Source organism: Phocoena sinus, chromosome 1 (assembly GCF_008692025.1).
Source record: "Phocoena sinus isolate mPhoSin1 chromosome 1, mPhoSin1.pri, whole genome shotgun sequence".
Lineage (NCBI taxonomy): Eukaryota > Metazoa > Chordata > Mammalia > Artiodactyla > Phocoenidae > Phocoena > Phocoena sinus.
The window spans coordinates 12171030-12198600 of record NC_045763.1 but is presented as its reverse complement, the minus strand read 5'-3'; the positions used below and the strand labels follow the sequence as shown (position 1 = coordinate 12198600).

Genomic DNA, 27571 nt, shown 5'->3' with positions numbered 1-27571 from the left:
AAAGTACATCTCACTTGCAACAGGCCTGCAGCCTAAAATCAGCAGCTCTTAAGACGAAGGGCTCAAAACATTTAAGAATTTTTTCAGATGGATTTTGGCATCTGTGTTACACGATGGGTTCTGGAACATTCTAGAATGTGGGTGTTTGTGATCTGCGTCTGTAGCCCTGGCCTGTAGTTTTTACTGGACCTGGTTTGATCCTGACTCTGATGTGAAGCCCTCGACAGTCACACCATCTCTCTGATTCTCTGATGTGCAGCTTGTCTTTGAGTCGGGATATTAACAGTAGCTACTTTGTAGACTACTATTTTTTAGGAGGAGCTATTCACCTTATGAGAACTGTATTGTAAACTGATAAAACCATTTCTTTGCAAATGTCCTGTGGCCACTAGGATTCTTCCTTATCAGCCCAGTCTTCTCTTCTCTCCCCAAACTTGATCCCCTTCTGCTCTCCTTTAATCCCTCATTTCCACCATTTGTGTCCCTAGCAGAGTAGCGAGCAGCATTTGGTTACCCTGGAGGGGTTGGCACATGCTGGGTGTGGCCTCGGGTTAAGGGGGACTCTGGGGACAGGGTGACAAACTGGAAGGCTCAGGGTTCCCTAGCAATCTCACGGTGTCCCTTGTCCCAATTCTATGCTTACCGAGCCCAGGTTCCCAGATATAGACTTACAGGGGTGGCAGCATGGGAACTCCCAGGGGACCCTCCTAACAGGTAGGGGTTTGGGCAGATGAGAAATTCAGTCTCTTGACATGGGTCTCCCTCCAACACCCATGTTCCACTTGCAGCAATTCCACAGCCACATCGCTCACTTTCTAGTTTTCCAAGTCGTTTTCTTCTCTCAGCCTCACTGCAACCATGTGCAGCGGGCAGGCAGGAATTATTCCCATTTTGCATCTGGAGAAGCTGAGGACCCCGTGAGGGGCATGAGAACGTTGGCTCCCCAGGGCTCAATGTCCGGTTCGCTAGCCCATGCTACCCTCTAGTGGCCGTGCATAGCACCTGCCTTCAGGAAGCCCAGGTCAGCCTGCAGCATCTCACTCACTGGGTTCGCGCACAGTAATGGACAGCCTTCCTAGGACCCCAGTGTGGGGCATGGCACGTCCCCCCCTCGGGACTCTTACATCACTTTATCAGCTCCTCACCCTGTCTCCAAGCATTCAGTATGTATACTATTAAACTGTGGTAAATTGTACATAATATAAAATTACCACCATAACCATTTTTTAAAAAATATTAACATTTATTTGGTTGCACTGGGTCTTAGTCGCGGCAGGCGGGCTCCTTAGTTGCAGCACGTGGGCTTCCTGAGTCGCGGCAGGCGGGCTCCTTAGTTGCGGCACGTGGGCTTCCTGAGTCGCGGCAGGCGGGCTCCTTAGTTGCGGCACGTGGGCTTCCTGAGTCGCGGCAGGCGGGCTCTTAAGTGTTCAGCGGTGTTAGGCACCGTGTGCAACCACCTCCCCCATTCATCTCCAGACCACTTTTCATGGTGCAAACTCACATTTTGTACTCGCTGAACAACTCCCTAACCCCGGTAGCCCCTAACCCACCACGCTTCTATGAATTTAACTACTCTAAGACCTCACATATGTGGAATCACACAGCGCCTTGTCTTTTCCTGACTGGCTTATTTTACGTTGCATAAATCTCCCTAGAAGTGTCCCCTTCTGTTGTGATTTATGAATGTGCGGCCCAGAAGACAGAGGCGCCCCCCAGAGTTTCATCCAGACGCCACCCTTCCAAACACAACCAACCAGAAAGAGGCCGGGACACGAGGAACCACAGCACAAGATGACAATTTAATGACAAGAAAAAACACACCAAACCAAACTTGGCGACTGAGAGAGAAAAGTGTCCCAACAGCTGGGAGCTGCTAGCCCGGCCCTCATCTCTGGGCCTTGGTGAGCTCCAACCTCACAGAGCACCGTAGGCGTGTCCTGGAGCCCAGCCCCTCTGGGCTAGATACACAAATGGCCAATATCCCTCATCCTGTGAGCAGCTGCTGCTCCCCTACCAACCGCAGCTACAGTGCCACATCCTAGATAGAAGAGAATCAAGCTTCTCAAGCATAGAACGCCCCTGCTTCCCGACAGCACACATTCGGAGCAAACCCCCGCTTCCTTAAATCCTCCCCAAACCCCTCAATACCTACCCAAGTTCTAGGAGCCCCCCAACTCTCGCCGAGATGCACCCCGCCCCCTGCAGCCAGCACGATAAACCCAACTTTGCGAACCGCGGCCATGTCCCCAGTGGTCTCTGGTTGATGGGCTTCAAAAGGACCGTGGAGGAACGCTGACAGCAGTGATGGCTAAGAACTGCCAGCCAGCACCAGACGGTACAAGGGACTCAAGAGCTTCTCAGAAACCTCACCAGCCCAACACTTCTAATCCCAGCAATCTTCTATGATAGATACCAGTATTGCTTCCATTTTAGAGATGAGAAAAGCAAGGCTCAGATGATTAATAACTTGTCCAGGCTGTAGAGCAGCAGAGCCAGGTCTGAGATCGGGGTCACCTGCCTCCAGGTCCAGCGCACTTTCTGGCCCCGTAGCCTTCTCTCCGGAGCTGCGCTCACCAGGCCCAGCTGGTGGTGTCCGAGCTGCAGCGGGCAAGCAAGCTCACGGGCAGCGTGGCCCACGTGCGGAGAGCACATCCTGAGGGTGGTGTTGACTCTGCTAAAGGACTTGGTGGCCTTAGAGGGCCTCCTGCAGGGACCACCCTGGTCACCCAGCAGCCACGTCATGGCTGGTGGGTGTGTCCAGGAACAGTGCACCTGCGAGCTGGCCTGGGTAAGTCTTCATTGCTGGGGATGAGAAGGGACAGGAGCTTCTTGACCTGCTGAGAAGAGCCCCAGTTTGGGGGCAGGGGATACAGGCACTTGCTGGACACTCATGCCACACTGAGCAGATATGCCCAGACATTTTTCTGGTGCTACTATCAAAGGCCAGCATTTACCTAGGTGAGGTCTTAGTTGGAACACAGACAAACTTCGAATAGTTATGCATTTATTTTCATGTATAACTAGCACATCGACATGTGACTGCATGGAATATTGCTTAGTTAACCTAAGACTAAATCGGTAAGTGAGGAAAAAAAAAAAAAAAAGGATGTTGAGTTAAAGAAAATATTAAGGAGATAATAGAATAGGAGGTCCTTTTATGATAGAAATTGTGGAGGTATGGGAAGACCTGGAGTTTGCGACTCACTGCTCTAAGCTTCGGGCAAGAAGCTGTGCTCCGGTCTGAAGCCCTTAAGGGGCCCTACAGAGAATCTCTCCCGGTACTTGGAGCCCAGGGCATCCTCTGGGAGCACATGGTACATCGAGACAGCCCCAGGGAGGAAAGCACATCTTGTTTAATGTGTTCACGTTCTACAAAATGTCTTAGAAGGGACAAAGCAACAAAAATGATTCTCCTTAAAAGAGAAGAAGAATCTTCTAGGTGTGGCCTTGAGAAGGCAGTGGTCACAGGGCAGCCTGGGCTGGAGGGCCCGAGTAGGGGTTGGGGGACACCCCTGTTGCTGTCCTGGAGGAGTGTGTGTGTGTGTGCACGGCCGTAGTCGAGGCTGCTGCAGGACGAACACTCAGAGCCCCTGTACTCTGCTCCCCAGCATACAACAGGCACTCAATCCATGTCTGTTGAATCACTGTCGCATACAGAAGGAGGCGCCGGAAGCCAGGGTGCAGGGGTTGCCGACTTCCTTGGGTGTCAGCATGTCATCCTTCACTCCTGCCTCTGATGTTCAGGTTCATGCCTCGGCCCCATGTCAGCATGACATGTCCCCAGTGTGGGAAGTCCATGGCCATGCCACCAGTAGGTCACAATCTTGTACATTTATGAACAATGGAAGGCATTTTCTATTAAGATTCCCACCTCCCCTCCAAAAAATCCGAAGAATGTTTCTCATCACTTAAACTTCAAATTTTAAAAATAGTGCTTTTTAAGGGACTTTGCAGTTTTCCTGAAATAGTATAGTCCTGCAAGGCAGAGCTGGTCTCAGCACCCCCAGAGCTAATGTGTCACTGCTAGGGACACAGGGTGCCATCTAGAGACTCACCCCAACTCACCCCTGGAAATGGAGGTCAAGGCCAGTGCTCAAGAGGGGCCAGAGTCGTGGAGATGGGACCCCCAGGCACGACACTCATGGTACGGAAGCCTCCCGGTGCCCAGAGCAGAGAAGGAACAGCTGAGAGTCTAAAGGGCGCTCTGAGCTGGGAGGAGGCCTGGGTCCCGGACACTAGGGGCAGGCCCGCAGGCTGGTCCCTGTGTGGCTCGGAAGGAAAGTGTGCAAGAGCACGTCAGGAAGGGAAACGAGTTGGGGAGGGACCCCGAGTGGGGCTAGTGTGCGACCACGGCCCTCAGCCCACAGGTGCTCTCAGCAGCAGCCCGCAGCGCTCCGCTTCACGTGGCACGGCTTGCAGAAGAGACGGTTGTTCAGAGGGTAGCAGCCTTGGTCCGTGGGCTCCACAGACAGGAGGATCCTGCAGTCCTGCGGGAACAAGGCACACGTGGATGGACCCCGGGCCTGAGCACAGCGGCGCGGAGACTGCGCAGGGGGGACTCGCCAGCATCCGCTGAGGAAATTAACTCAGTCAGCTGAGGGGAGAACCGAGGACACTGGGAGAAGAGGGGGCCCTTTGGTGGAGAAGCCCCCTGAGGGATCGTGGAAAGGGCTAGAAGGGCCTTAACACCCTCCCCCTGAGGTCCGGGGAGGGGTGCGGCCTGCCTCAGGTCGCACAGCTGGTTCCAGAGCTGGGAGAGGATGGGGTCTCCAGGCTCAGAGTTCAGGGTTCTTTTTGTTGTTCCACTGCCTGAACGTCTACGACACTAGCACAAACCTTAATGTTTCCAATTTTCTAAATCACCAAACGATTTTAGAATTTGGAGGATGGGGACTTGGGGCCCAAACTGCCAAATTCACCGTTCTGCCACGAGCCCGCACCTCCTCTGGGCCTCACTCGGGCACACACAGGAAATAACAGGAGGAATTCATGTCCAGAGACCCGGCTCAGGGCACGGCTGGCATCCCCTGGAAGCTTCACTGATCCGAACAGAGGGGTTGGTCTCCACAGGGACAACTTTGGGCCAGCTGGGGAGGACACCCTTGTGTGTCTCTTCGCTGGAACTGCACCTTGAGTGTCTCAAGGGGACTCTGGGCTATTTAGTGCCAGGACCTGTGCTATCCCTAACAGCCAGTTGTGTGGCATTCTGAGAGCACCAAGTACCAAGCCTAAAGTCCCACAGGGGCACACGTGACCTCTTCCTAATGAGAATCAACCATGACCGAGTCGCACAGTTCGCGAAGGAGCTGTCAGGTGGCAGAAAGCTGCCCAAACCCAGCCCAGAAGAACACGCGGCAAAACCACTCTTCTCACCCTCAGTTTCCTCATCTTAAACGGAGACGGGAACTCCCATATCGAAAGATCATCATTAGGATTAAATAAGGTGAGACGAGCACGAAAGCATTTTATATATTAAAAAATACTAGCCGAGGGCTTCCCTGGTGGCGCGGTGGTTGAGAGTCCGCCTGCCGATGCAGCGGACACGGGTTCGGGCCCTGTTCCGGGAAGATCCCACATGCCGCGGAGCGGCTGGGCCCGCGTGCCACAACTACTGAAGCCCGCGTGCCACAACTGCTGAAGCCCGCGTGCCACAACTACTGAAGCCCGCACACCCAGAGCCCGTGCTCCGCAACAGGAGAAGCCACCGCAATGAGAAGCCCGCGCACCGCAACGAAGAGTAGACCCTGCTCGCCGCAACTAGAGAAAGCCCGTGTGCAGCAACGAAGACACAGTGCAGCCAAAAATAAATAAATAAATAAGATACTAGCCAAGTATGAAGGTATTGTTCCCCTTCCAGCAATAGTAAGAAATAACATGGACCACAAAGTAGGCAGGAATGGGGAATTCCCTGGTGGTCCAGTGATTAAGCCTCTGAGCTTCCACTGCAGAGGACACGGGTTCGATCCCTGGTCAGGGAACTAAGATCCCATATGCAGGGCAGTGCAGCCAAAAAAAAGAAAAAAAAAGGTAGGCAGGCATGGTGGAGGGAGCGTGGATGGCATCTTGAAACCCATTTCCCTTCCTAGAGAAACAGCACCCACATCTGCTTAGGCCACTGTGGTTGGAGCCTTACAGCCTGAAATGCAGCTGGTGGAGTCCGAACTCTGACTCATGGCAGAGCCTGGGTAATGTTCCCAGTAGCCTCAGCCAAGCTGACCAAGGAGGAGCAGGGAGGGCTTATTTGCTCACCAGCCAGGCCCGGGGAAATGCCAGTCACCACTGGATCTAATGTGGGCTATGGCGATAACAGCACTTGAATTTCACCATTGTTCTTTCAAGATGCATTGTGAGCCGGACTTTGAACCAGAACAAATCAACATAATCATGAAGCAATGTGTCAACTTCTCGACTCAACTCCCTGGTCACCCTCAGCGAAAATGCTTCTTAGTTCTACATATCTGTTATTATTATTATTTTAATTCTGGCTGCATCACGAGGCTTGTGGGATCTCAGTTCCCTGACCAGGGATTGAACCCAGGCCACGGCAGTGAAAGCATCAAATCCTAACTACTAGACCACCAGAGAACTCCCTACATATCTGTTTAAATGTGAGCAAATAAATGTTTGGAATCACTCCACTGGCTGATTAAGAGATTTACTCTGTTACAAACTATTACAGATAGGAGAGATAAACAACAAGGTCCTATTGTATAGCACAGGGAACTATATTCAGTATCCTGTAATAAACCATAATGGAAAAGACTATGAAAAAGAAATATATGTATAACTGAATCACTTTGCTGTACAGCAGAAACTAACACAGCATTGTAAGTCAACTATACTTCAATTAGAAAATAGAAAGAAAGAAAGAAAAAAAGAGAGACTTGCTCTGGAGTCCCCACTTAGGTGACCCCTTTGTCACCATCACCAGAGAAGACAGAAACATCGGTGACATGGAGGTGACAGGAAGAGGTAGGGGAGGGCTCTTACAGCCTCCCCAGCAGGACTGGCTATATAATTTGCAAGGTTCAGGGAAAAATGAAAATGCAGAATCCCTTATTCAAAAATGAAGAATTAGGGCTTCCCTGGTGGCACAGTGGTTGAGAGTCCGCCTGCCGATGCAGGGGACGCAGGTTCGTGCCCTGGTCCAGGAGGATCCCACATGCCGCGGAGCGGCTGGGCCCGTGAGCCATGGCCGCTGAGCCTGCGCATCCGGAGCCTGTGCTCCGCAACGGGAGAGGCCACGATAGTGAGAGGACCGCGTACCACATAAAGAAAAAAAAAAAGAAAGATTAAAAGAAAATGACAGCAGAGCTTCAAAGCAAGCACAGGACCCTTCTGAGTGTGGGGCCTGTGCGACTCCCCAGGCATTTCTTGCTGCACCGGCTTCTAACCAGCGTCCCCACCTCAGCCTCCCCACTCCCTGCAGCCTGAAGTCCAGACTCATTCGTTTGGCACAGGGGGCCCTTTCCTGCTCTCTGGCGTCACTGTTACCACACCATCCAGCACTCTACACTCCAGACACACCTCGAAACTTCTACTTCCTCCAGTTCTTCAGGCTGTTTGTGCCACAGTAGGATTTCACAGGCCCATGCCTCCTTTTGGACTTCATTTCCCCTCTCTGAATACATGGCAAACTCCTACTCAACCTGCAAAACCCAGGTTAAGCACTGCCTCCTCTAAAAGAGTGCCTTTGATTGCACCAGCCTTGATCACTTGATCACTGCCTTCTTTGTCCCAACGTTGATTTATACATGCTCTTTCTTAGCACCTGAAAAGGACATCTGTGGTGTGGGTCTGCCCAGCATCCCTTTCTTCTTTCCAGTGGTTGTATCAATCCCAATCTGTTTCATACAGTCCTGCCTGCCTGGCCCCAGAGGTTATCAATCATAGCCCCTGGTCACTGATTGGTCTAGAATGGGCATGTGACCCATGTTTGGTGAATCAGAGGCCTTCTTGAGACTGAACGGGATCCCTAGATGGGGTTTCTAAGTTGGAAGGATATAAACCTGAGCCAACCATGGCCACGCACCGTACCCCCTGCCCCACAGAGGATGCCAGCCCACAGAAAGAGAAAATGAAGCAAACACACAAGAAAGGCAGAACCGAGAGATGGAGAGAGAGCCTTACGATACCATTCGATGTCATCAGTGGTATCACCATCAAGAGCCTTCCCGTTAAGATCTCCTTTCTTGCGGAAAGCAGGTTGAGTTTGGTTTCTATCATTAACTCAAGGAGTTCTGATTAATAGAGCATATTTGTAATTATTTTCATTTTCATTTGTCTCTGCTATTGGATGGTGAGCAATCTGAGAGCAGAGCCCCAACCTGGACTTGTCCTGGCCTAGGGCCTGGCACACAGCAGGCTTTCAACAGGGCTTGTCCGGTGATTGAACAGGATCAATTGCATCTTATTAAATCAGCACTGCTCCACTCACCTCACACCTGTAGCAATTCTCATGGAAGTTTCTTCCCATGCACTCGATTTTGAAGGCATCCTTCCCGTCTCGGGGGATGATGGGATTCTCACAGATGCTGCACACAGGGGCGAATTTCCTAGAGGGAAAGAAACTTATGCTCAGGAGGCGTTCACATCGACAACCACAGAAATTAGCTGTCAGAACGCGGGCCAGCTCTGGTTCACCTCCCAGAGCTATTTCAGACCCGTTGCTATCTAACTACACCTGGAGCTACGACCACAAATGCCTATTTCTTCCTGGCAGGAGCGGATGGAGAGACCCGTGTAATTAGACCCTGCTTCCCAGGGTATAATTAGCTCAAGGCAAGGAAGTGATGGGAACATTAGAATTTAAGAAAGCAGGGGGGCACCCATTTCATTTGTCTTGTATTGTAGGTCACTGCTTTTTCTTCTTTCCTTTTTTACTAGGCACACCTGTCTCTCCCCTTGGGCAGCGAGCAACTCGAGGGCAGGGATGGGGCCCTGCAGATGTGTGTTGCTACCACTCCATACGGCTCCAGCTCTGAGGGGAGGCACTGCGGTCTGGGGTTTGAGAGCAAGGCCTGGACATCAGGTCAGTGGGGGTTGAATCGCAGCTTCCATACTTACGATCGGGGAGACTTTAGGTACTTATGTACTGCATGCCTCAGTTTCCACATTTGCTAAAACAGAACCTTTAATAGTGCCTGCCTGTAAGATAGTTTTGAGATTAAATGGCTTAAACCCAAGGGGAATTGCTCAAAAAGTGTCAGCTGCAAGCAGGTGCTAAGTCAAACACAGGGTATGTGGAACAGGCAGTCCTGCATTCTGCAGGCCAGCTCTGACCCAGCCCCCAGCACTCAGGCTCGACTCCTCCATCCCGCCTGAGCCCCACCCTGTCCTCCGTGCCCCATGCAGTGCCCGGACCCCTCTTGTACCTGTAGAAATCGTCCAGGCAGTACACCTCATTCTGACTGTCCAGGGCAAAGCTCTCATCCCCGATGCACCGGGCGCAGGTCACACACGTGAAGCAGGTGGGGTGGAAGGCCTGGCCCAAGGCCCTGATGATGTGCTCCCGGACCACCTCGCCACACCTGCCACACTTCTCCAGGGTGTCCTGGGACAGAGGGCCACTGCCTCAGAGCCATCCCGTGGGTGTGCCCACTCCAAGCCACAAGGGGCATCAGACTGGCTACCCACAGGGGCCCGGAAGGCAGAGATACGGGAGAGGTGCTCACATTCATGCAATTGGCATGGAACTACTACCCCCAAACCTCCACATTGCTTAGAGGGGATCGAGTTTGGTGCTATATCCTTGGTGTACAGTCAGGAATCCTGCCATGAAGCTATGACTGCATTTTTTTTTTGTTACTAGGAAATGCTTGAGGCCAGGGTCCATAAGGGCCCATAGGAGAAATTTCTCTAAAACTTCAGAGTCAGTAAAAGGCATTCCCAGAGGAATTGCTGTGCTTTTTATTTTATGGACGATAAACCTTGAAACTTATTACACTTTTCCATTTGGCCACTTGGAAGCTCACAGTCCAATTCCATGTTCCACTTTTAGGATGAGTACAGGGGTCTTTCATTCACATATTTTTGGGCTATTAACTGTCTACCTTGATTTTCCTCTGTTTTATCTATTTATTTTCTATGTCATGGTATTATATGTATCCTCTAAAATTTTTTTTTATGTTACTGTGGTAAGAATACCTAATATGAGATCTATCCTCTTAACAACGAAGTTTTTTTTGTTTTGTTTTGTTTGCGGTACGCGGGCCTCTCACTGTTGTGGCCTCTCCCGTTGCGGAGCACAGGCTCCGGATGCACAGGCTCAGCAGCTATGGCTCACGGGCCCAGCCGCTCCGTGGCATGTGGGATCTTCCCGGACTGGGGGACGAACCCGTGTCCCCTGCATCGGCAGGCGGACTCTCAACCACTGCGCCACCTGGGAAGCCCAACAACAAAGTTTTATGTGTACAACATTGTTTTTATTTTTTGGCCACACCGTGCAGCATGCAGAACTTCCCCGACTAGGGACTGAACCCATGCCCGCTGCAGTGGAAGCACGGAGTTTTAACCAGTGGACTACCAGGGAAGTCCTACAACATTATTATTGACTACAGGTATATGTGCATTCTTATAAGCTGCCTCAAATCCTTTCTGGAATGAGGAGGGATGAGAGAGAGAGAGACAGAGAGAGAGAGGGAGAGAAAGAGAGAGAAGGAGAAAGAAAGGTGTAGGTATCACTGAGGCAGAACACAGGGCCTCTTGCTAACCCATCCACCTTTTCCCCTACATGTCTCTTCCCCTTCCTGTTCATCTTAACCTGATTTCCTCTGGACAGATACGTTTGGTGGGGGCAGCATTTCTCCCTGCTTCCCGCCCCCCACCATCCTGGGGGCAGCCCTTGTCTCACCAGCACACTGCTGAAGCCCCTCCTGGCTGCTCCCAGCTGTAAGCCCACCCTCACCCCTTCTTCACCTCAGTGTCTCACCCCTGCCTGGCTCCAAGCTGGGGAAGAGCGTAAGGACACCCCCCACTGTCATGTTGATGGGGTCAGAGGGTCAGGGTGGGGTGGCCTGGCTCCTTTCTCCTTCCACAGCACCTTACTGCCTGGGATCAGATCATTTTGAGTTTTCTAAATAGTCCCGACTCCAAATATTCTAACACCTTAAATCAGCAGTTTTCAGACTTCAATGTGTATCAGAATCACCTGAGAGACTTGATAAAAATGCAGATTGCCAGGTGCTACCAATCTATAAGGACAAGGTGAGATCCACTGTACCCCCAGGTGATGCATATGTGGGAGTTCTGTACACTACCTGGAAAAACGCCACCACACGCCACAGGAGAGTTAGCAATTCCAACACCCTGGCATCCAAACTAGCTCTCTCAGACTGTCTTTGGTACCCAGAGATGCCCCGTCACACCGTGCACTGGAACCTTGTGGCTCTAGGTGAGGGAGCAGCAAGACCACGGGCAGGATGGGACTTCCCTGGTGGTCCAGTGGTTTGGACGCGGTGCTTTCACTGCCGAGGGCCCAGGTGCAGTCCCTGGTTGGGGAACTAAGATACCGCAAGCCGCATGGCATGGACAAAAATAAATAAATAAATAACCACGGGCAGGGTTCAGAACCAGACAGCCCTGGGGTGACAGTGGAAAAGGCTGGATGATGCCCCCAAAGATATCTGGATCCTAAGCCCTGGAGTCTGTGACCATCTTGCATGGCAAAAGAGACTTTGCAGATGTGACTGAGTTAAGGATCTTGGGATGGGGAGATTATCCTGGGTTATCTAGGGGGGCCGCAAATGTCATCGCAAGTATCTTCACAAGAGGGAGGCAGAGGGAGATTTGACACAGAAGGAAAAGAGATGCAAGATGCCACACTGCTGAGTTGGAAGATGGACAAAGGAACCAAGAAATATGGCTTTAGAAGCTGGAAAAGGCAAGGAAATTGACTCTCCCCTAGAGCCTCTGGAGGGAGCAAAACTCTGGTTTTGACTCAGTGAAACTGATTTTGGACTTCGGACCTCCAGAACCATAGGAGGATAAATGTGTACTGTTCGAAGGCACCGAGTTTGTGGTCATTCGTTACGGCAGTCACGGGGAACAAACACACCTTGGCTGAGTTCCTTCTCCCTGAGCCTCAATTTCCTCATCTGTAAAATGGGTCACTAGTGCCTATCTCCCCAGCTTGTTGTGGAGAAAGAGATGATACCACATCTTCCAGGTGTCCAGCTCAGTGCCAGGCACCTGGGGAACTGCCCTGGGGCTTACCTGGTAGCAGGGTTCACAGAGGGGCCGCCCATCTTTCTGGTAGAAGCTGTGTCCGGCCAGCTGGCGGCGGCAGATACGGCACGTGAAGCACTGGGCGTGGTACTGCCTCTTCATGGCCTCCACAGCCAGCTCTCGAGGGGACACGGTCTTGTGGCAGAAGGCACAGACGTCTGAGGTAGAGGATATACAGGCTATATACAGGATATCCTGGGGTAGAGGATATACCCGCCCAGCCTGGGAGAACTGTACCCAGTCGCCACCCAGAACCAGCCCAGAGTGCCAGGTCTCTGTCTGAAACCCCCGGGTGTTATAAATGCAGCCTCAGCTCATGGGCAGGGTCATGAGGGGCATTAAGAAGGAAGGTGGGGGGACTTCCGTGGCGGCATAGTGGTTAAGAATCTGCCTGCCAGTGCAGGATACACGGGTTCCAGCCCTGGTCCGGGAAGATCCCACATGCCGCGGAGCAACTAAGCCCGTGCGCCACAACTACTGAGCCTGTGCTCTAGAGTCCGCGAGCCACAACTACTGAAGCCCCTGCGCCTAGAGCCCGTGCTCCGCAACAAGAAGCCCGCGCACCGCAACAAAGAGTAGCCCTGCTGGCCACAACTGGAGAAAGCCCGCGCGCAGCAACGAAGACCCAACTCAGCCAAAAATAAATAAATGAATAAATAAATAAATAAAAGAAGGAAGATGGGGGACCTTCCCTGGTGGCACAGTGGTTAAGACTCCACCTGCCAATGCAGGGGACACAGGTTTGAGCCCTGGTCCAGGAAGATCCCACATGCCGTGGAGCAACTAAGCCCGTGCGCCACAACTACTGAGCCTGCGTGCCATAACTACTGAAGCCCATGCACCTAGAGCCCGAGCTCCACAACAAGAGAAGCCACCGCAATGAGAAGCCCGCTCACAGCAACGAGCTTGAGCTCGTTAATAATAATTAATAAATAAATAAAACCTTAACTTTAAAAAAAAATGAAAAAGAAGGAAGGTGGGGAATTCCCTTGCAGGCCAGTGGTTAGGACTCCATGCTTTCACTGGTTCCCTGGTTGGGGAACTAGGATCCCACAAGCAGTGTGGCCAAAAAAAAAAAAAAAAGGCAAAGGGTCTTTAAAAAGCTAAAATCAAGACACATAGTGTGGGACGTCCCTGGTGGTCAGTGGTAAAGAATCCGCCTTCTAATGCAGGGGACACGGTGAGTTCAATCCCTGGTCAGGGAACTAAGATCCCACATGCCGCGAGGGAACTAAGCCCACGGCCACAACTACTGAGCTCGCGCGCCTCAACAAGAGAGCCCGCGTGCCGCAAACTACAGAGCACATGCACTCTGGAACCCGCGTGCCACAATTACAGAGCCCCGCGTGCCCTGGAGCCCGCGCGCCACAACTAGAAAGAAGAAGAAAAAAAGAAACAGATAGCCTTAGGACAACTGGGTTGCCATCTGCAAAAAAGTCAAAAGAGGGATCTCTGTTGTGACACCTTACACCCAGATAATTCCAAATGTATCAAAGATCTAAATGTGAAAAGGGAAACCATAAGAACACTGGAAGAAACCAGAGGAGAATTATTTTACAACCCTGGACTAGAGAAGGCCTTGGTACATGGTAGGCACTTAATAGCCATTTATTAAATTAGTAACACACGGTGCTGGAGAGTCTGTGGGCAGACGGGCACTCCGACACTGTTGGTGGGACTGTAGATCTGGATGACCAAGAAAGACAACGTGGCAAAACTATCACAGTGCTTCCTCTTCTAGGAATTTATCTCACAAACTTGCACACAAGCAAAATGATCAGGTGCAAGGCGATTCACTCAGCATTACCACCTGAGCACCTGTCCACAGGCAACTAGTTAAATCCATGTGGCTGGGTCCTGCTAAGGAATACTACACAGCTGTGGAAAAGAACAAGGAGCCTCTTTATGTTCTGATGTGGAGTGAGCTCTAAGACTACAAAGGAATGAGAGCAAAGTGCAAAACAGCACAGAGCTTGCTACTATTTGTGGGGAAATGGGGGAAGGATATATTTGTATCCGCTTGCATACGCGTAAGATATCTCTGAAAGGCTATGCACAAGGTATTAACAGGTTGTCTATCTGCAGGGAAACTAGATGATACAGGGATGGGGAAGGGGAAAGACTTTTCACAGTGTGCCCTTTTGTGCTTTTTATTTTGTACTATGTAAGGGTGTTTGTATTCAAAAAATTACATAGTGAAAAAACTTAGGGCATTTTTGCTATCATGGCAAATTTTGCTGATCAATATTTAAATGGACTTTAGTTATAAAGGAAAACAGGTTAATGCAATAAAAATACAATTCATGCACAACCATAAGGCCCATCACCACACTGTGAGCCGGGACAGACGCGGTGGCCCCTGCTCTCCTGGTTCCCCCTGGAAGCTCATGCTGGCCGCACGAGGGCCCCTGGGAGTCACACACAGTCCTTGCGTCCCTGTGCCCATACCTGTGGAGGCCTCTCTCTCGGGGAAGCCGACAGGCTCCTCCGGGGGAGGTGGCAGCTCCTCTTCTGTGGGTCTGAGATGATTGGGCCGAGGCTGCAGGGGAGGCCCCTCCACGAGGGGCTGCGGGGATAGAAGGGGAGAAGAGTCACCCAGTGAGGACCGCACACAGCCCTCTCAGCTCTGCTCCTCATGTGGTGGCACCAGGCGCAATTAGCCCCTTTGTACAGAGGCAGAAACTGAGGCCAGATCTCCCAGCTCCTTGCCCTGGGTTCCTTCACTCAGGGAAGTAGCTTCCTTCAAAGCTACTTCCCTCTGCTTCTAAGGAATCTCCTGGAATCAGGGTTTCCCTTGGCCTGGAACCTCTCCCATTTCTACAACGCCTCTGTTAAGGGCAGAGGATTAAATATGGGTTTTCTATGCAGCATAAGGGATTTAGGTTAGACACAGCGGAATGCCGTCCTCAGAGATGAAGGAGGCACTTAGCGGGGGGAAGGGTGTGGCACCCCTTCTCCAAGGACCTTGAAAACCACGTCTAATTTTTACCAGCCTGAAAGAGTTTTGAAGAGGGACTGCCCTCAAGTAGGAGGAGGGACCAAACAACCTCTAGGCCTAGAACACCGAAAGACCCCAACCTTCCCTCCCCAACCCACGGGGCTCCGTCAGGGACCAAGGGTTGGCAGTACCTGTGGCGGGGGTGGGGGCAGCTGCTCTAAGTCTGAAATGAGTGACGCCCCCATCGGGGCAGGGGGCTCCTCGTCGGGAGGCAGGTACACTGGAGGGGGCGGCGGCGGAGGTGGGAGGAGGTCCAGGTCGGGGAGTGTGTCCTCGCCATCCAGGGGAGGAGGAGGAAGTGAACATCCTGCAACCGGAAGGGAAGGGTGGGTTGGCCAGAGTCTCTGCAGGTACACAGAGGAGGTGACACTTGCCCAGGAGGCCGTGCAGCATAGTGGCTAAAGGCCCAGGTCCAGGGTCACCCGGACCTGGGTTCCATCTCTGACTCTGCCTCTGACTTGCTGTGTGTCCTTCGGCATGAAACAATCTCTCTGAGCCTCAGTTTGCTCAGTTGGAACATGGGTCTCAATCGCTTAGGGTTGTTAACGAGGATTAAATGAAATGATGCAGGTGAGGGCTTGGCACAGTGGCTGGCACGTGGCACAGGCTCAGAAAACAGTAGCCGCCAAAGCCCTTCCTAGCAAAGCCTCCCCTACCCGGGTGTTAGGGCGTCTGAAATCCCCGCTGGATGGGCCCTGTGCAGATGTAAGCAAAACTAACCCCCAAGACTGTGGTTCCCAAGGTGTGGCTCCTGGACCAGCAGCATGGCACCACCTGGGACTTTGTTAGAAACACAACTTCTCGGCCTGCCACGCAGCTACACAATCAGAAACTTTGGGCTGGCTCCAGTCACGGGGTGCTTAAAAAGCCCTCCAGGCTGGGAACCACCACCTAGTTAAATAATAGAGTCAGACCATTAGGTGTTGAAAGTATCAAGCGGACAGTTGGGGGCGAACTTTCCAAAGGAAAGGTCCAGCTATCGTCACCTGAAGCCACCGATTAACCTCAGCGGACATCAGGAGTCTTCTGACTCGTGTTATGTATAGGAAGGGATGGGCACTATTGATGAAATGGCCTTATTAAAAAAAAAAACAACCCAAAACATAAAAAGAAAACCAACTCAAACCAATCAGGTTTCTAGAGTTAACTCCATTTATAATAAATTTGGAAAACAGAGGGGCAAGTTGGATGAGACCACGGGGAGGCAAAGGGACAAATCAGGGTGTGGGATATTCTACAGAAACGGACCCTGTTTCTGCAAGAAGTTAATGGCATGGGAGAGACCAAGAGAGGAGATGTCCCTAGAATTAAGAGACCTAAGAAAAATGACCATATATAATGCATATATCTGTGCTGTCCAGTACAGAAGCCACCAGCCACATGTGGCTATTGAGATGTGCTGGAAAACTTAGTACTAAAAAACAACGTGAGGGGCTTCCCTGGTGGCGCAGTGGTTGAGAGTCTGCCTGCCAATGCAGGGGACACGGGTTCATGCCCTGGTCTGGGAAGATCCCACATGCCGCGGAGCAGCTGGGCCCGTGAGCCATGGCCACTGAGCCTGTGCGTCCGGAGCCTGTGCTCTGCAACGGGAGAGGCCACAACAGTGAGAGGCCCATATACCACACACACACACACAAAAAAAATTTTGATAATGATTACGTGCTGAAATGATAATACATTTTATATATTGGGTTGCATAATATATATCATTAAAAGTAATATCATATATTTCTTTTCACTTTTTTCATAGTGGATGCTAGAAGATTTTTAATTACATAGGAGGCTTGCATTTGTGACTTGCATGATGTTTTTATCGGCCAGCACTGCTATGGACCTTATTTGGATTCTGATTCAAAGGATTAATCATCTCATTTAATTCTCCTCATTTTGTAGACAAGGAAAAGCTAAATATTCCACTGAATGATACAGCTCAAAAGAAATACAAGACACAATCCATTCCTCTACAATCCAACAGTTAAAAGGCATTTTTATGACAGTTTAGGGATAATTAATTATGGATTGACTATTAGATAATCATAAGGCATTCCTGTTGATTTTGTTATGCATTGTTTGGCCTTGGGGTTATGTAAGAGAAAGGCCATATTTAGAGATGGCACCCTGAAGAATGTGGGGCTGAAGTGACTTGATTACTGGCATTTCCTTTTAAATACTTCACGAAGGAAAAGAAAAAAAGGAACAGATGAAACAAAGGTAGCCAAATCTTGGTAACTGTTGAAACTGGATGTGGGGTATACAGGGTTCCTTGTACTGTTTTCCCTACTTCTGTGTATGTTTAAAAGTTTCGTTAAACAATAACAACCCAACAGCAAACACACACATACCCACAGAGGACAGGAGTGGCATGGTGTGGGGCGATGGCGGGTGAGGAGGTGGCCTCCACCCTATCTGCCAGCCAGCGGGTGCCCCCGGCAGGGAGGGAGGAGGCGGGTGTGAAGGATCTCCTCCATCCAGGAACACTCACTATAGTGTAATCCCACCTCTGCAGGCTGCCCTGACAAGGGGCTGTCCAGCTCCCTGGGGAGTGGCAACTGGGCAACTCGGGAGAGAGGCCGCAGCGCAGGGCTGTGCCCACTGCCACGCTCAAGGGGAGTGCTATTAATAGCACCCCGGGATAGAGGGCATGGAGGCACTCTGCCCACCTCCTGTCATGGGGGCCCAAGGTAGGCCAGGCTCCAGCAAGGTCAGACCGCCCTAGACACCCTGGGAGAGCAGATAGAGAATGTTCAAGGCCCTGCTGCCTAAAGACCTGGGCTCTGGTCCCATTCCCTGCATGTTCGCTGGGGCACCTCTCTGGGTTCAGGTTTCCCACCCATTTGACAAAGGTAAGAACCCCTCTGCCCAAGGGCTATACAGATGCGAAGCTTGCTCTAGACCTGTGAGTCTGCCCCAAAATCGCCTGGGGGCTTGTCCAAATGCAGATATCTGGGCCCACCCCAGCGCTTCTGCTTCAGCAGGTTTGGGGTAAGCTCTGGGAATTGACCTTTTTGGAATTGTGTTTTGAATTTACACTAGAATTTACATTTCCTGGGTGATACCGACGCTTCGGGTTCAAAGGCCACACTTTGGGAACTACTCTTCTCTTCCGAAAGTCTAACCTATTAACGCCTTTGGACTGGAACAGTCGTTCTCAAAGTGTGGTCCCCAGACCAGAGCATCAGCCTTACCTGGAAACATGTAAGGAATGCAAATTCTCGGGCTCCACCGCAGACCTGCTGAATCAGGAAGGCCCAGGGTAGGGCCCAGCTGGCTGTGTTAGAACAAGCCCCCAGGGGATGCCGATGCTGCTAAAGTGTGAGACTCTGCCCTACGTGAGCTGACTGAGCCAGGAACCAGGTCAGGAAGAGACAGCAGGAGAGCTGAGGCCTCTCCCAGGACCTGCCTGAGGTTCTAGACATTCAGCTGTGAAGGGTGGGCAGGAATTCAAGAGAGAGATGGGGGGGATTTCTGCCAGGATGAAAGGGCTCAGGAAATGCTGGTGGATTCCTAAGGGGACAAGCATAGGTGAGGTGTCAGATGACAGCCTGCTGCAGAGCTGGCTTTGAGCAGAAGGCAGACCCCCAGGGCCCACCTCTGTGTTCTGCAGTCAGACCAGACTCATGACCGCTGCTCACCTAGAACTTATCTCACCCCAGCGGGCCTGAACCCCAAGATTCCCCGTGCTCTGTGTTTGCCAAATTGGCCAGCAACATGCCTGACCAGCCACTGTAAGGCCATCTCGCCCGAGGAAGGTCTGGTCTGGTTTTGCTACCACAAAACCTGCTCCCTGGATCTTCTGCCTGTAATTCCAATACCCCATGAAAATGTCCAGGAAAGTTTGGCATTTGGGCAACTAAACTATATTTCCTAGGTTCCCTCTCCTACCCAGAAGGGCCATAATTTTTCTTTTTCCCATTGGATCAATGTCCTGATGTGTGAATTTTGGTCATCATGGTCCTGGTTCTCCTGTACAGAGAAGCAGCAGGAGGCTGTTCTTGGCACGTGTGGTTAGGAAGGAAAGATCAGTTTAAGAGGCTGCGTCATAATGAAGAAGCATGTTACACGAATATTCATGTACTCTCACGTGTATCCACGTGTGGTCCCTTCTCCCATCTGTTTTTGGCTTCCCATAATTGGCACTTCCCATTGGACTCTAGGTGGTTTCCATGGTGATGGATGCACAAGGCTGCCTTAGCCTCGCTCTGAGGACTCCGGGGCGTTCACCCGCCTTCCCGGGCTGGCCTCTCGCACTAAGCGTCTCAGTGCCTCCTTGTTCGAGCTGGTGCGCTATCAGATGAGGAGCCACCTCGGGCCCCTAGGTTGTCATCCTTCCTTGCTTCTACCCAACAGTTGAGATTTCACATCACATACATGACCAAATTTCCATTTTCCAGAGGAAGAAACTGAGGCCCAGAGTGAGGAAACAGCTTGCCTAAGACCACACAGCAAGTGAATGGCAGAGCGCGAGAGAAAACAAAACTATATTTCAGGTCCTTCAACTTGCCAAATTCATTCCTGCCTCAGGGCCTTTGCACATACTGTTCCCATTTCCCTTCTAGCTCCACTCTGTCATTTAGGTCTTAACTGAGCTGAGATGTTACCTTCTTTGAGAAGCCATCCTGACCACCCCATAAAAAGCTGTACCTCCCCGGCTCTTCACTGTGTTCTATTCTAGTAGAGTGTTTGTGTCTTCCTGATGTTATATTTTGTTTTTATTATCTCTGTTTCCCCCACCAGGAGGTAAGTTTCATGCAGGCTGAAAACCTTCTCTCTTTTCACATTCCCAGTGCCTGGCCCAGAATAATAACGGTGGGTATTTAGCACTTTCTACATGGCAGGCGCTGGGCTGAACACTTTACATATGTATTAACTCATCGAATCCTCACAAGGACCCTTTGAGGTGGGTACTATCATTATCTCTATTTTACAGATTAGGAAGCTGAGGAACAGAGAGGTTAAGTTGCCTGCCAATGTCACACAGTCAAGAAGCGGAGCAGCCAGGATTCGAACCCAGGCAGGAAGGTTCCAGAGGCTGCCTGGGACACAGTAGGTGCTCAATGAATGACCTCAGAGCCTGCCATTTCCTCCCCACCTTGGTGATGCCTCTCACCGGGTCTCCCACCCGCCGCCCTCGCCCTCTTACCTCCACTGGAGAGCTGATGTGGAACAGCTGGCACTGGGGCTGCAGCCCTGCTGGGGGGTGTCCAAGAACGGAGCCTCCCCGCAGAGCCGGCCCCGGGTGCCTTCGTGGGAGCAGGAGACTCCCGGGGGCAGCCAGGCCGGGCCTCACAAGCTGCCCGCCTCACCTCCTCAACCACAGCCTCATCTCGACGTGGAGGTGCCAGGGTGATAAAGACAGATGAGGCGACCCTCTTCTCAGGCTTTGAGGCCATTGCTTCAGCTTCTGGTGGGGCTGGGGACAGAGTGAGGCGCAGGCTTGGGCAGGGTTCAGGGCATGGCAGGGGCGGGGCAGAGGTGCTCCACCTGGGCACGCAGACACCCCCAGGGCAGGGAGCCTCTCCCCTCCCAACAAGACAGGAGCAGCCACTCCACAGTGCCAGTGCCCCACCCAGCCACGGAAGGGGCTGCGGATGTCCCACAGGGAAGGGTAGGTGCCCACCAGGTGGCTTGGCCAAAGGGTGGGACCCGGCAGTCCTGAATACCCCTCCCCCGGACCTACACACCTGGAGGAGCAGAGGGCAGCCCTGCCCTGCTCACCTCACAAATGATTAATTTCCCTCCTCTACGGAGCGTGAGGGAGGGGCCACTCCTGCAGCTCCCCACTCCCAGGACAGCTGACTGCCCGTCCCAGCCCAGGGCCACACCCCAAGTGAACTCCCTCACCTGGGATCTGGATTTTCCTGGGAAAGGTGACGTCCCCAACGTTCAGGCCAGCTCCACGGTGGGCGGGAAACAGTGTGACTCTCGTCAGAACATCAGGGCTGGATTCCAGGAGGCAAAGCGGACAGAAGAACAAAGAGCTACCATTTACCAAGCCCTGTTCTGTGCCAGCAGGGCCCTAAACACTTGCTGTTCATTAACTCACAGATCCTCCCACCGCTGCGGCGGAGAGGCACTATTACCGCACACTCACCGTGCCCATCTTACAGATGAGGAAACCCAGGTGAAGAGGTGTAAGTCATTTGTTCAGGGTCATGCAGCAGCAGACCTGGGATCTGAACACAGAGCCCATGCTCTTGGCCACTTCGCTCTTCTGCCCTCTCCCGGCCCAGCTCACAAACCAGCATCATTTTCTCCGCCATCAGAGTCCACATCCAATCAAGTCTTGATTGTATGGCCAGAATGTCTCACTCAGTCTCATCTCCAAAATCACGGCCCTGGTTCAGGCACAGGGGTGAGGGTGCCTCAATGATCTCCAAACCTGCCTCCTACCCTGTCTCTGGAGTGATCTTTCTGGAGCATAAATCTGTTTCTCCTCTAGTCAAAAGCCTTCCACGGCTCCCTACTACCTTCAAGATAAAGTCTAAATTTCCCTGGACTCAACCTATTTTTGACCACCCTGGACCACGCACAGTTCCTGGACCATCTTTCTCCCTTACTTGCTCTGGCATGTTTCCACCACCTGTTTTTCCTCTCCTCCCTGCTGCAGGGTGAATTTCAGTTTTTCCTTAGAAGCCTAGAGCAAACATCACCTCCTCCATGAAGCCTCCCCTGATTCCCGACTCCAGGGCGATTGTCTATTCCACAGGGCAATGACAGCTGACTCACCATCACTATGTCTGCTCCCCCCCCACCAACTGACAAGTGACCTCATCTACCTTCAGTTGTGTCTGTGATATCTGTGTGACCCAAGTCCGGCTCACAGTAGACATCAAAGCATGGATCTGGGAGCAGGGCGGCATCCCCACCGGGGAGAGCCCATTTTCCTTCTCTCAGGTGGTTCCTGCAGAGAGTAGGCTCCAGAGCTAGGGATGAGGTGGGGTCATGGGCTGGGGTGAGTCGACCACACTCAGCTCAGGACTGTGCCCTTTTTCTATCTTACTCTCCATATGGGCCACGCCGACATGGCCCCAGAGCCCGGCCCATAGATTCATGAGGAGGAGAGTAAATAGGGACCCAAAGAGTGAACCTGGAGAGGTGGGGCTGAGGCCCCAAGGGACCCTAATGTGGACTTGGAGCCCAAGTGGCCACTCAAAGCCTTCCCTCCACTGGCCACCGTGGGCTCTCTTGGAGACTGATGGAGAATAATAATAACAAAACAACAACATAGGCTCCTAAATTCCTTTTAAATTCATTTGTGTTTGGTTAAAACGTGCAGGTCATTCTGATAAGAAACGTGAATAAGAAACCAATATATGAATAAGGCTTTAAAAGTTCTTTTAAAGTACTTCTCTTTTGTTTCTTGTTTTGTAAGTGATGTTTGAAAGTACATCTGCTTCTGTTGGCTGTCCTCCACTTCAATTTCATACTTCGTTACAAGTTTAAGAATCTGTTTTTGCAAACAATTTTCAGAGTGCATTTAACCTTTAAATGCAAGAAACAACAAGGGCACTCACTGATAAAGTGCTCGCCCTGTGCCAGGCACTATGGAGAGTGCTTTCCCAGCCTCAAAAGTCACCTAATTCTCAACACAGCCTGCGTTATGCCCCCACTTTATAGATGAGGCCAGGTGAGGCCCCAAGCAAGAGGTTGCAGACTTGGAATTCTAACAGGGCACCATCCAACCTGGAAGTCCAGGGGGTATCCTTGAGCCTGAGAGGACACACTTTTTCTTCCCTGGATGGCTAGGGGTGGGGGGGGGAGGGGGGGGGCAAAATTCCCAGGCCTGTTCTTACCCCAGGGTGGCCCAGTCCAGACCAGTTATCTGATGGTCAGCATATCCTGGGCTCATCCCCAGAGACAGCTGAGGATGCCTCCTCTGCCTCCCTCCCCTCCCGCCCTGAACCCCACTCCATCCCGGCTCACCCCCGCCGGGAAATCAGATCTGCTGGTTTCTCAGAAAATGTCCAAGGCGAACGTCCCAGCACTGAGACCAGATGTTCACAGCTGGGCAGCACTCCCCCACCCCCATCCCTCCCCTGCGGTTCCTGCAGGGACTTCAGGCCCCAGGGAAAGAGGCCGGGCTAGGGATTTTCAAAGCCCAGTCAGCCCCGGGGAAGGAAAGGGAGTCTCGGCTTCCCCCTGGTCCCACTGCCCCCCAGGTCACCCTAGTGTGGGCTGTGGGTGAGAGAGCTCCCTGTGGGGCAGCCTCCCGGCCAGCCCAGCCCAGGAGACCCTAGGCAGCCACCCTTCCTCCCCCAGAGGGCGAATCTGAGATCCAGCTGGGTAAGCGGAGAAAGTGGAAACAAAGGGAAGGAAAGTCATTTCCTGTCAAGAGGAAGGAAGGAGGCTGAGATCCAGCCACCCACCCAGCCGGGCTTTCGGCTGCAGCCCAGGGCAGGGCCCAGGCTGGCTGAGCTGGAGGGCCTCCAGGGGTGGGGTAGTCTACCCCACCTCACCCCCACCGCCACACTGTCCCCTGTCACACTCCTTCTAACCCCCCCCAGAACCCTCTGGAACTACCTTTAAGCTGTAGCCTAGGCTTGGTTGGGAGCTAAACTTTGCTGGAGGTGGGAGTGAGACTGAGCCCCACGCCCCCTGCAGGGGACCTTGCAGCCTGGCACAGGAGGTCCCTCTTCCTTTCCCCCACCCCAGGGAAGCAGAGGAGGCACAAAGGGCTGAGTTCACCCTGGGCCCCCTCCTTCCTGCTGGGCGACCCTGAGCAGGTCACTGAACCTCTCTGGGCCTCAGTTTTTTCATAGAGTGAGAAGAATGAGGTCTTTCTGGAAGGGTGGCTGAGAGGATAAAAGGAGGGGGGTACTCAAAATCTTGATACTTGGTAGGTGCCAAGAGAAAGCTAACTGGTTATTCAGCCCCAGAGTGGGAGGAGGAGCCCCTGGAGGGCCTGCGAGGACCAGGACTTAGCTTCCATCATTATGAAGAGCAGGGATCTGGGTGCTGCCCACCCTCTTCCCGGGGTCCTCAGATCCGGGCTGCAGGAGGACCCAGGCCAGGATGCCCCAGGCACACACCTTGGGGATCGCCCAGTCCCACCCCTTCCCAGCCCCCGAGAGGATCTGAGGCCCAGAGGGGGGCAGCCCTGCGGCCTCTCCTTCCCCTCGCCTGACCCTGGCTGGATAAAGGGGCCCGGAGCACCCCGGAGCTCCGGAAACCCAGCGCCCTCTAGCAAAGCAGCCCGGCGGGCCGGCCGGGTCACTGTGGGGCGCTGCCGGGGACTTTAATTCGATCCATGTGCGGGACGCTGTCCTCTTTGTGCGGGAGCTTCCGCCCTGCCCATCCCTGCTCTCCGCGTGCCGCTCCCGGGCAGGGACCCCAGCCTTCCCCCCGGAACTGCCCTCCCTCCACTCGGAGGACAGAGACCGAGGGACTGAGACAGAAGGACAGAGCCCGCGGCCCCTCGTCCCCCGGGCCCCCTCCGGGAGCGACGGGGCTGGGGTCCCGGCTGGGGAGCAGGGTGGGCGCCGGCCGAGGGCTGCCCGTGCTGTCACCTGTCTGTCGCCGGGGCGGGGACGGAAGGACAGGACCCCCACCCCACCCCCGCCCCGCTTACCTGGGCCGCCCGCGCCCCCGGCGGCTCCGGTCGGTCACCCGATCGAGCAGAACCGGGAGCGGCGCGGCGCCTCCCGCCCCTCCGCCCTCCCCGCCCCCTCGGCTCCCTCCGCCCCGCCGCCCCGGCCGCCTTACCATAAAAGGTGAAGCTTGGGGGAGGGGGCCCGGGATTCCCGCCGGGCGGAAGCGGCCCCTACCTGCCCCCCCACCTGCCCGGCCGCGCCCCGCGCCGCCCCCTCCCCGCTCCCTTTGTTCCCTCGACCACTTCTCCCTTCCCCTCGACCCAGGCCTGGAGGGTGGGAGGCCTCCTCCGCTGCCCACCCTCCTCGTCCTTTGTGAACCCAGAGTGGTCCTTCCCCTCCCCCTCCCCCAGTCACCTGGGTTGGTGGCTCCACCAGTTTGGCCTGGGATCTCCCAAGGTCTCAAGAGTCAGGTGGATCTGGATTGAATCATGTGACCCTAGGCAGTCACTCCACCTTCCTGGGCCTCAGTTTCTTCGCCTCTGAAATGGGGGTAATGACCTGTCTGGGCCCTTAAGCCCTCTGCAGGTGGGTCCTAGAGTCTTGGGGGACAGGCTCCTCCAGGAGGCCTGGTCGACAGGGCCCAGCTGGCAATCAGGTCACCCGGTTTGCCACCCTGAGCCCTGTACCTGACCCCCTCCCGCCTCCTGCACCCCCATCCCCCAAAAGTGGAATGGGGAGGGAGAAGCCGAGGCTGGGCTCTGGGGCAGGAGATGGAGCCTGGATGGGCCGCCTGAGTCCCTGGAGGCCCAGGGAACATTGCTGGGAAAAGGAATCTGGGTCTGATTCAGAGGCAAACAGATTGTTCTTTTGATTAAAGCCACAGTGGCTGAGGCCAGAGGAGCGCGGGACCCAGCGCCATCTGTGGGGCGGCCAGGCAGGGTCCGGCTCCCCTCTGCGGGCCCAAAGCTGGAGTCGTGCTGGCGGGGAGGGCTCCGGGGCTGCTCTTGTGGGGCCCACACTCATGGGGGTTGGGGGGGACCTGGACACCATGTCCCGCGCTCTTCCTTCTCATCCCGCCTCCTTAGATTCCTCACCTACGTGTTGTCACCACTCCTGTCCCCCTTGTCATCCCTTTTTTCATTCGATCCTCTCAGCCACTCTACGATAACAACAGTAATAAGAGTAGCTGCCGTTTATAGGGGCTTTCTATCTGATGCTCGGCCTACAGACCTTTCCATTTAATCCCCGGGAGAGCCCTATGGGAAAGGGCTGATTATCCCTGCTTCACAGACGAGAAACTGAGGCCCGGAGAGGCTCAAGGTCACACAAGAGGCAAGTGGCAGAGCTGGATTCAAACCCAGACCAGCGGGTGCCCCCGGGCACACATATTGCCCTGCGGTCCCAGGGGCTCGTACAACTGCCGCCCTTCAAGATGGGAAGAGAGGTGACTCCCTCGCTTTTTGGCAGAGGGGGGCTCACACTCAATGCTGCCTGAGCCCCTGCTCAGGCTCATTCTCCAGCTTGGTAAGGTCACTTCCCTTTGCAGCACTGCTCAGAGCAAGACCCCTATGCCTTCCCCCAGGAGGAAGGAGGGAGTCACTGGACGCCAGCCACAGGAAGGACCCTAAGGAGGAAGTGCGAGCCAGGGGTTTTCAGACACTTTCAGCCATAGAACCCCCTTTTGAAGTGCTTTGTGACCCAGAAGCTTATTTAAAACAAATAAAAATGGAGCTGCCCTCCCTCTCCTCCACGATACACCCCTGAGCCTCCTACCGCATCCCCAGGTGGGACAAGGAGGCACCGAAGGGTTGATCTGGAGCCTTGTCTAAGGTTCCAGCGATTCCACCTAGGAGCAAGGCCTCCCCACACCTGCTCTGGGCTAAGACGGGCTTGGGAAGGGAGAAGGTCCAAGGGGTATGTGAGGCCCAGCTGCCACCACTTACCGGCTGTCCAACACCCCTGCTCGCTTGTCCCACCTCTGCCGCTGCTCCAGGTTGGAGAGGAGCGTCCCAGACAAAGGACTCCCGCACCAGCCCTGGTGTCGGTGTCACCTTAGCAGGTGCCCGGCTTCCTGCAATGGAAACCCAGGAAGTGCACTGGATGAGAACACACGCCCTTTGTCTGCCAGCTCAGAGGCCCTGCTCCCGTCCTCCTGTCCTGCCAGGCTCGAGCAGCTTTCTGCCAAGCCCCTGAGCAAGGGGGCTCAATCTTCTATTAGGGTCGTGGCAGCTGAGACTCTGGGTGGCAGGGAAGGGGTGGGAGACAGAGGCAAGGTCCAGGGCAGTGGGGACATTTGCTGCTGTCCAGTGTGCTGGGGAACACGGCACCTACTGTGTCCTCGGCTGGCTTGCGGGATCTTAGTTCCCCGACCAGGGATTGAACCCCAGGCCCTGGCAGTCAGTGAAAGCGCTGAGTCCTAACCACTGGACCGCCAGGGAACTCCCAACAAAAATGAACATAATTACCAGCGGTGATGCGTGCTATAAAGGAACGAGCAAGGGGCTGAGACAGAATAAGGGGTGTGGGTGGGGCTAGGGCAGGCCTCTCTGGGAGGATATGAAGAGGAACCAGCCACAAGAGGAATAGGGGAGGGCATTCCAGGGAGAGGAAGGCAGTAGGGAAAACATGGGCTTTGAGGTCAGACTTAGGCTTAACTCCTAACGCCCTGGTGCTGGCTGTGACCTTGGACAAGTTCCTTCCCTCTCGGAGGCTCTGTTTCCTCACCTGTAACATGGGGCAGCTGGACTGATTGCCCTCGAATGAAGACATGAATGCTCCCCTTTGCAGAGCTGCTGGGGACAGAGGCAGGGAAAGGGCA

The 27571-nt window shown here is 53.5% G+C and overlaps 1 protein-coding gene across 4 annotated transcripts; it reads right to left on the bottom strand.

Moving 5' to 3' along the window:
- Positions 1-1779: 1779 nt before the first annotated feature.
- FBLIM1 (filamin binding LIM protein 1) lies at positions 1780-26715 on the bottom strand. 4 transcript variants are annotated; one of them, XM_032641269.1, is made up of 10 exons: positions 24792-24856; positions 21315-21558; positions 21065-21162; positions 20364-20633; positions 15355-15530; positions 14674-14791; positions 12214-12383; positions 9375-9553; positions 8438-8555; positions 1780-4487 (listed from the first exon to the last, which is right to left on the bottom strand). In XM_032641269.1, exons 4-10 carry the CDS (start codon positions 20611-20613, stop codon positions 4374-4376), a joined length of 1125 nt encoding a protein of 374 aa, XP_032497160.1. In that variant the 5' UTR covers positions 20614-20633; positions 21065-21162; positions 21315-21558; positions 24792-24856; the 3' UTR covers positions 1780-4373. The 4 variants fall into 4 exon arrangements, with proteins under 4 accessions (XP_032497160.1, XP_032497169.1, XP_032497152.1 ...); XM_032641278.1 differs by lacking the exons at positions 21315-21558; positions 24792-24856 and adding an exon at positions 26697-26715; XM_032641261.1 differs by lacking the exon at positions 21315-21558 and having other exon boundaries at positions 24792-24863.
- Positions 26716-27571: the final 856 nt, after the last annotated feature.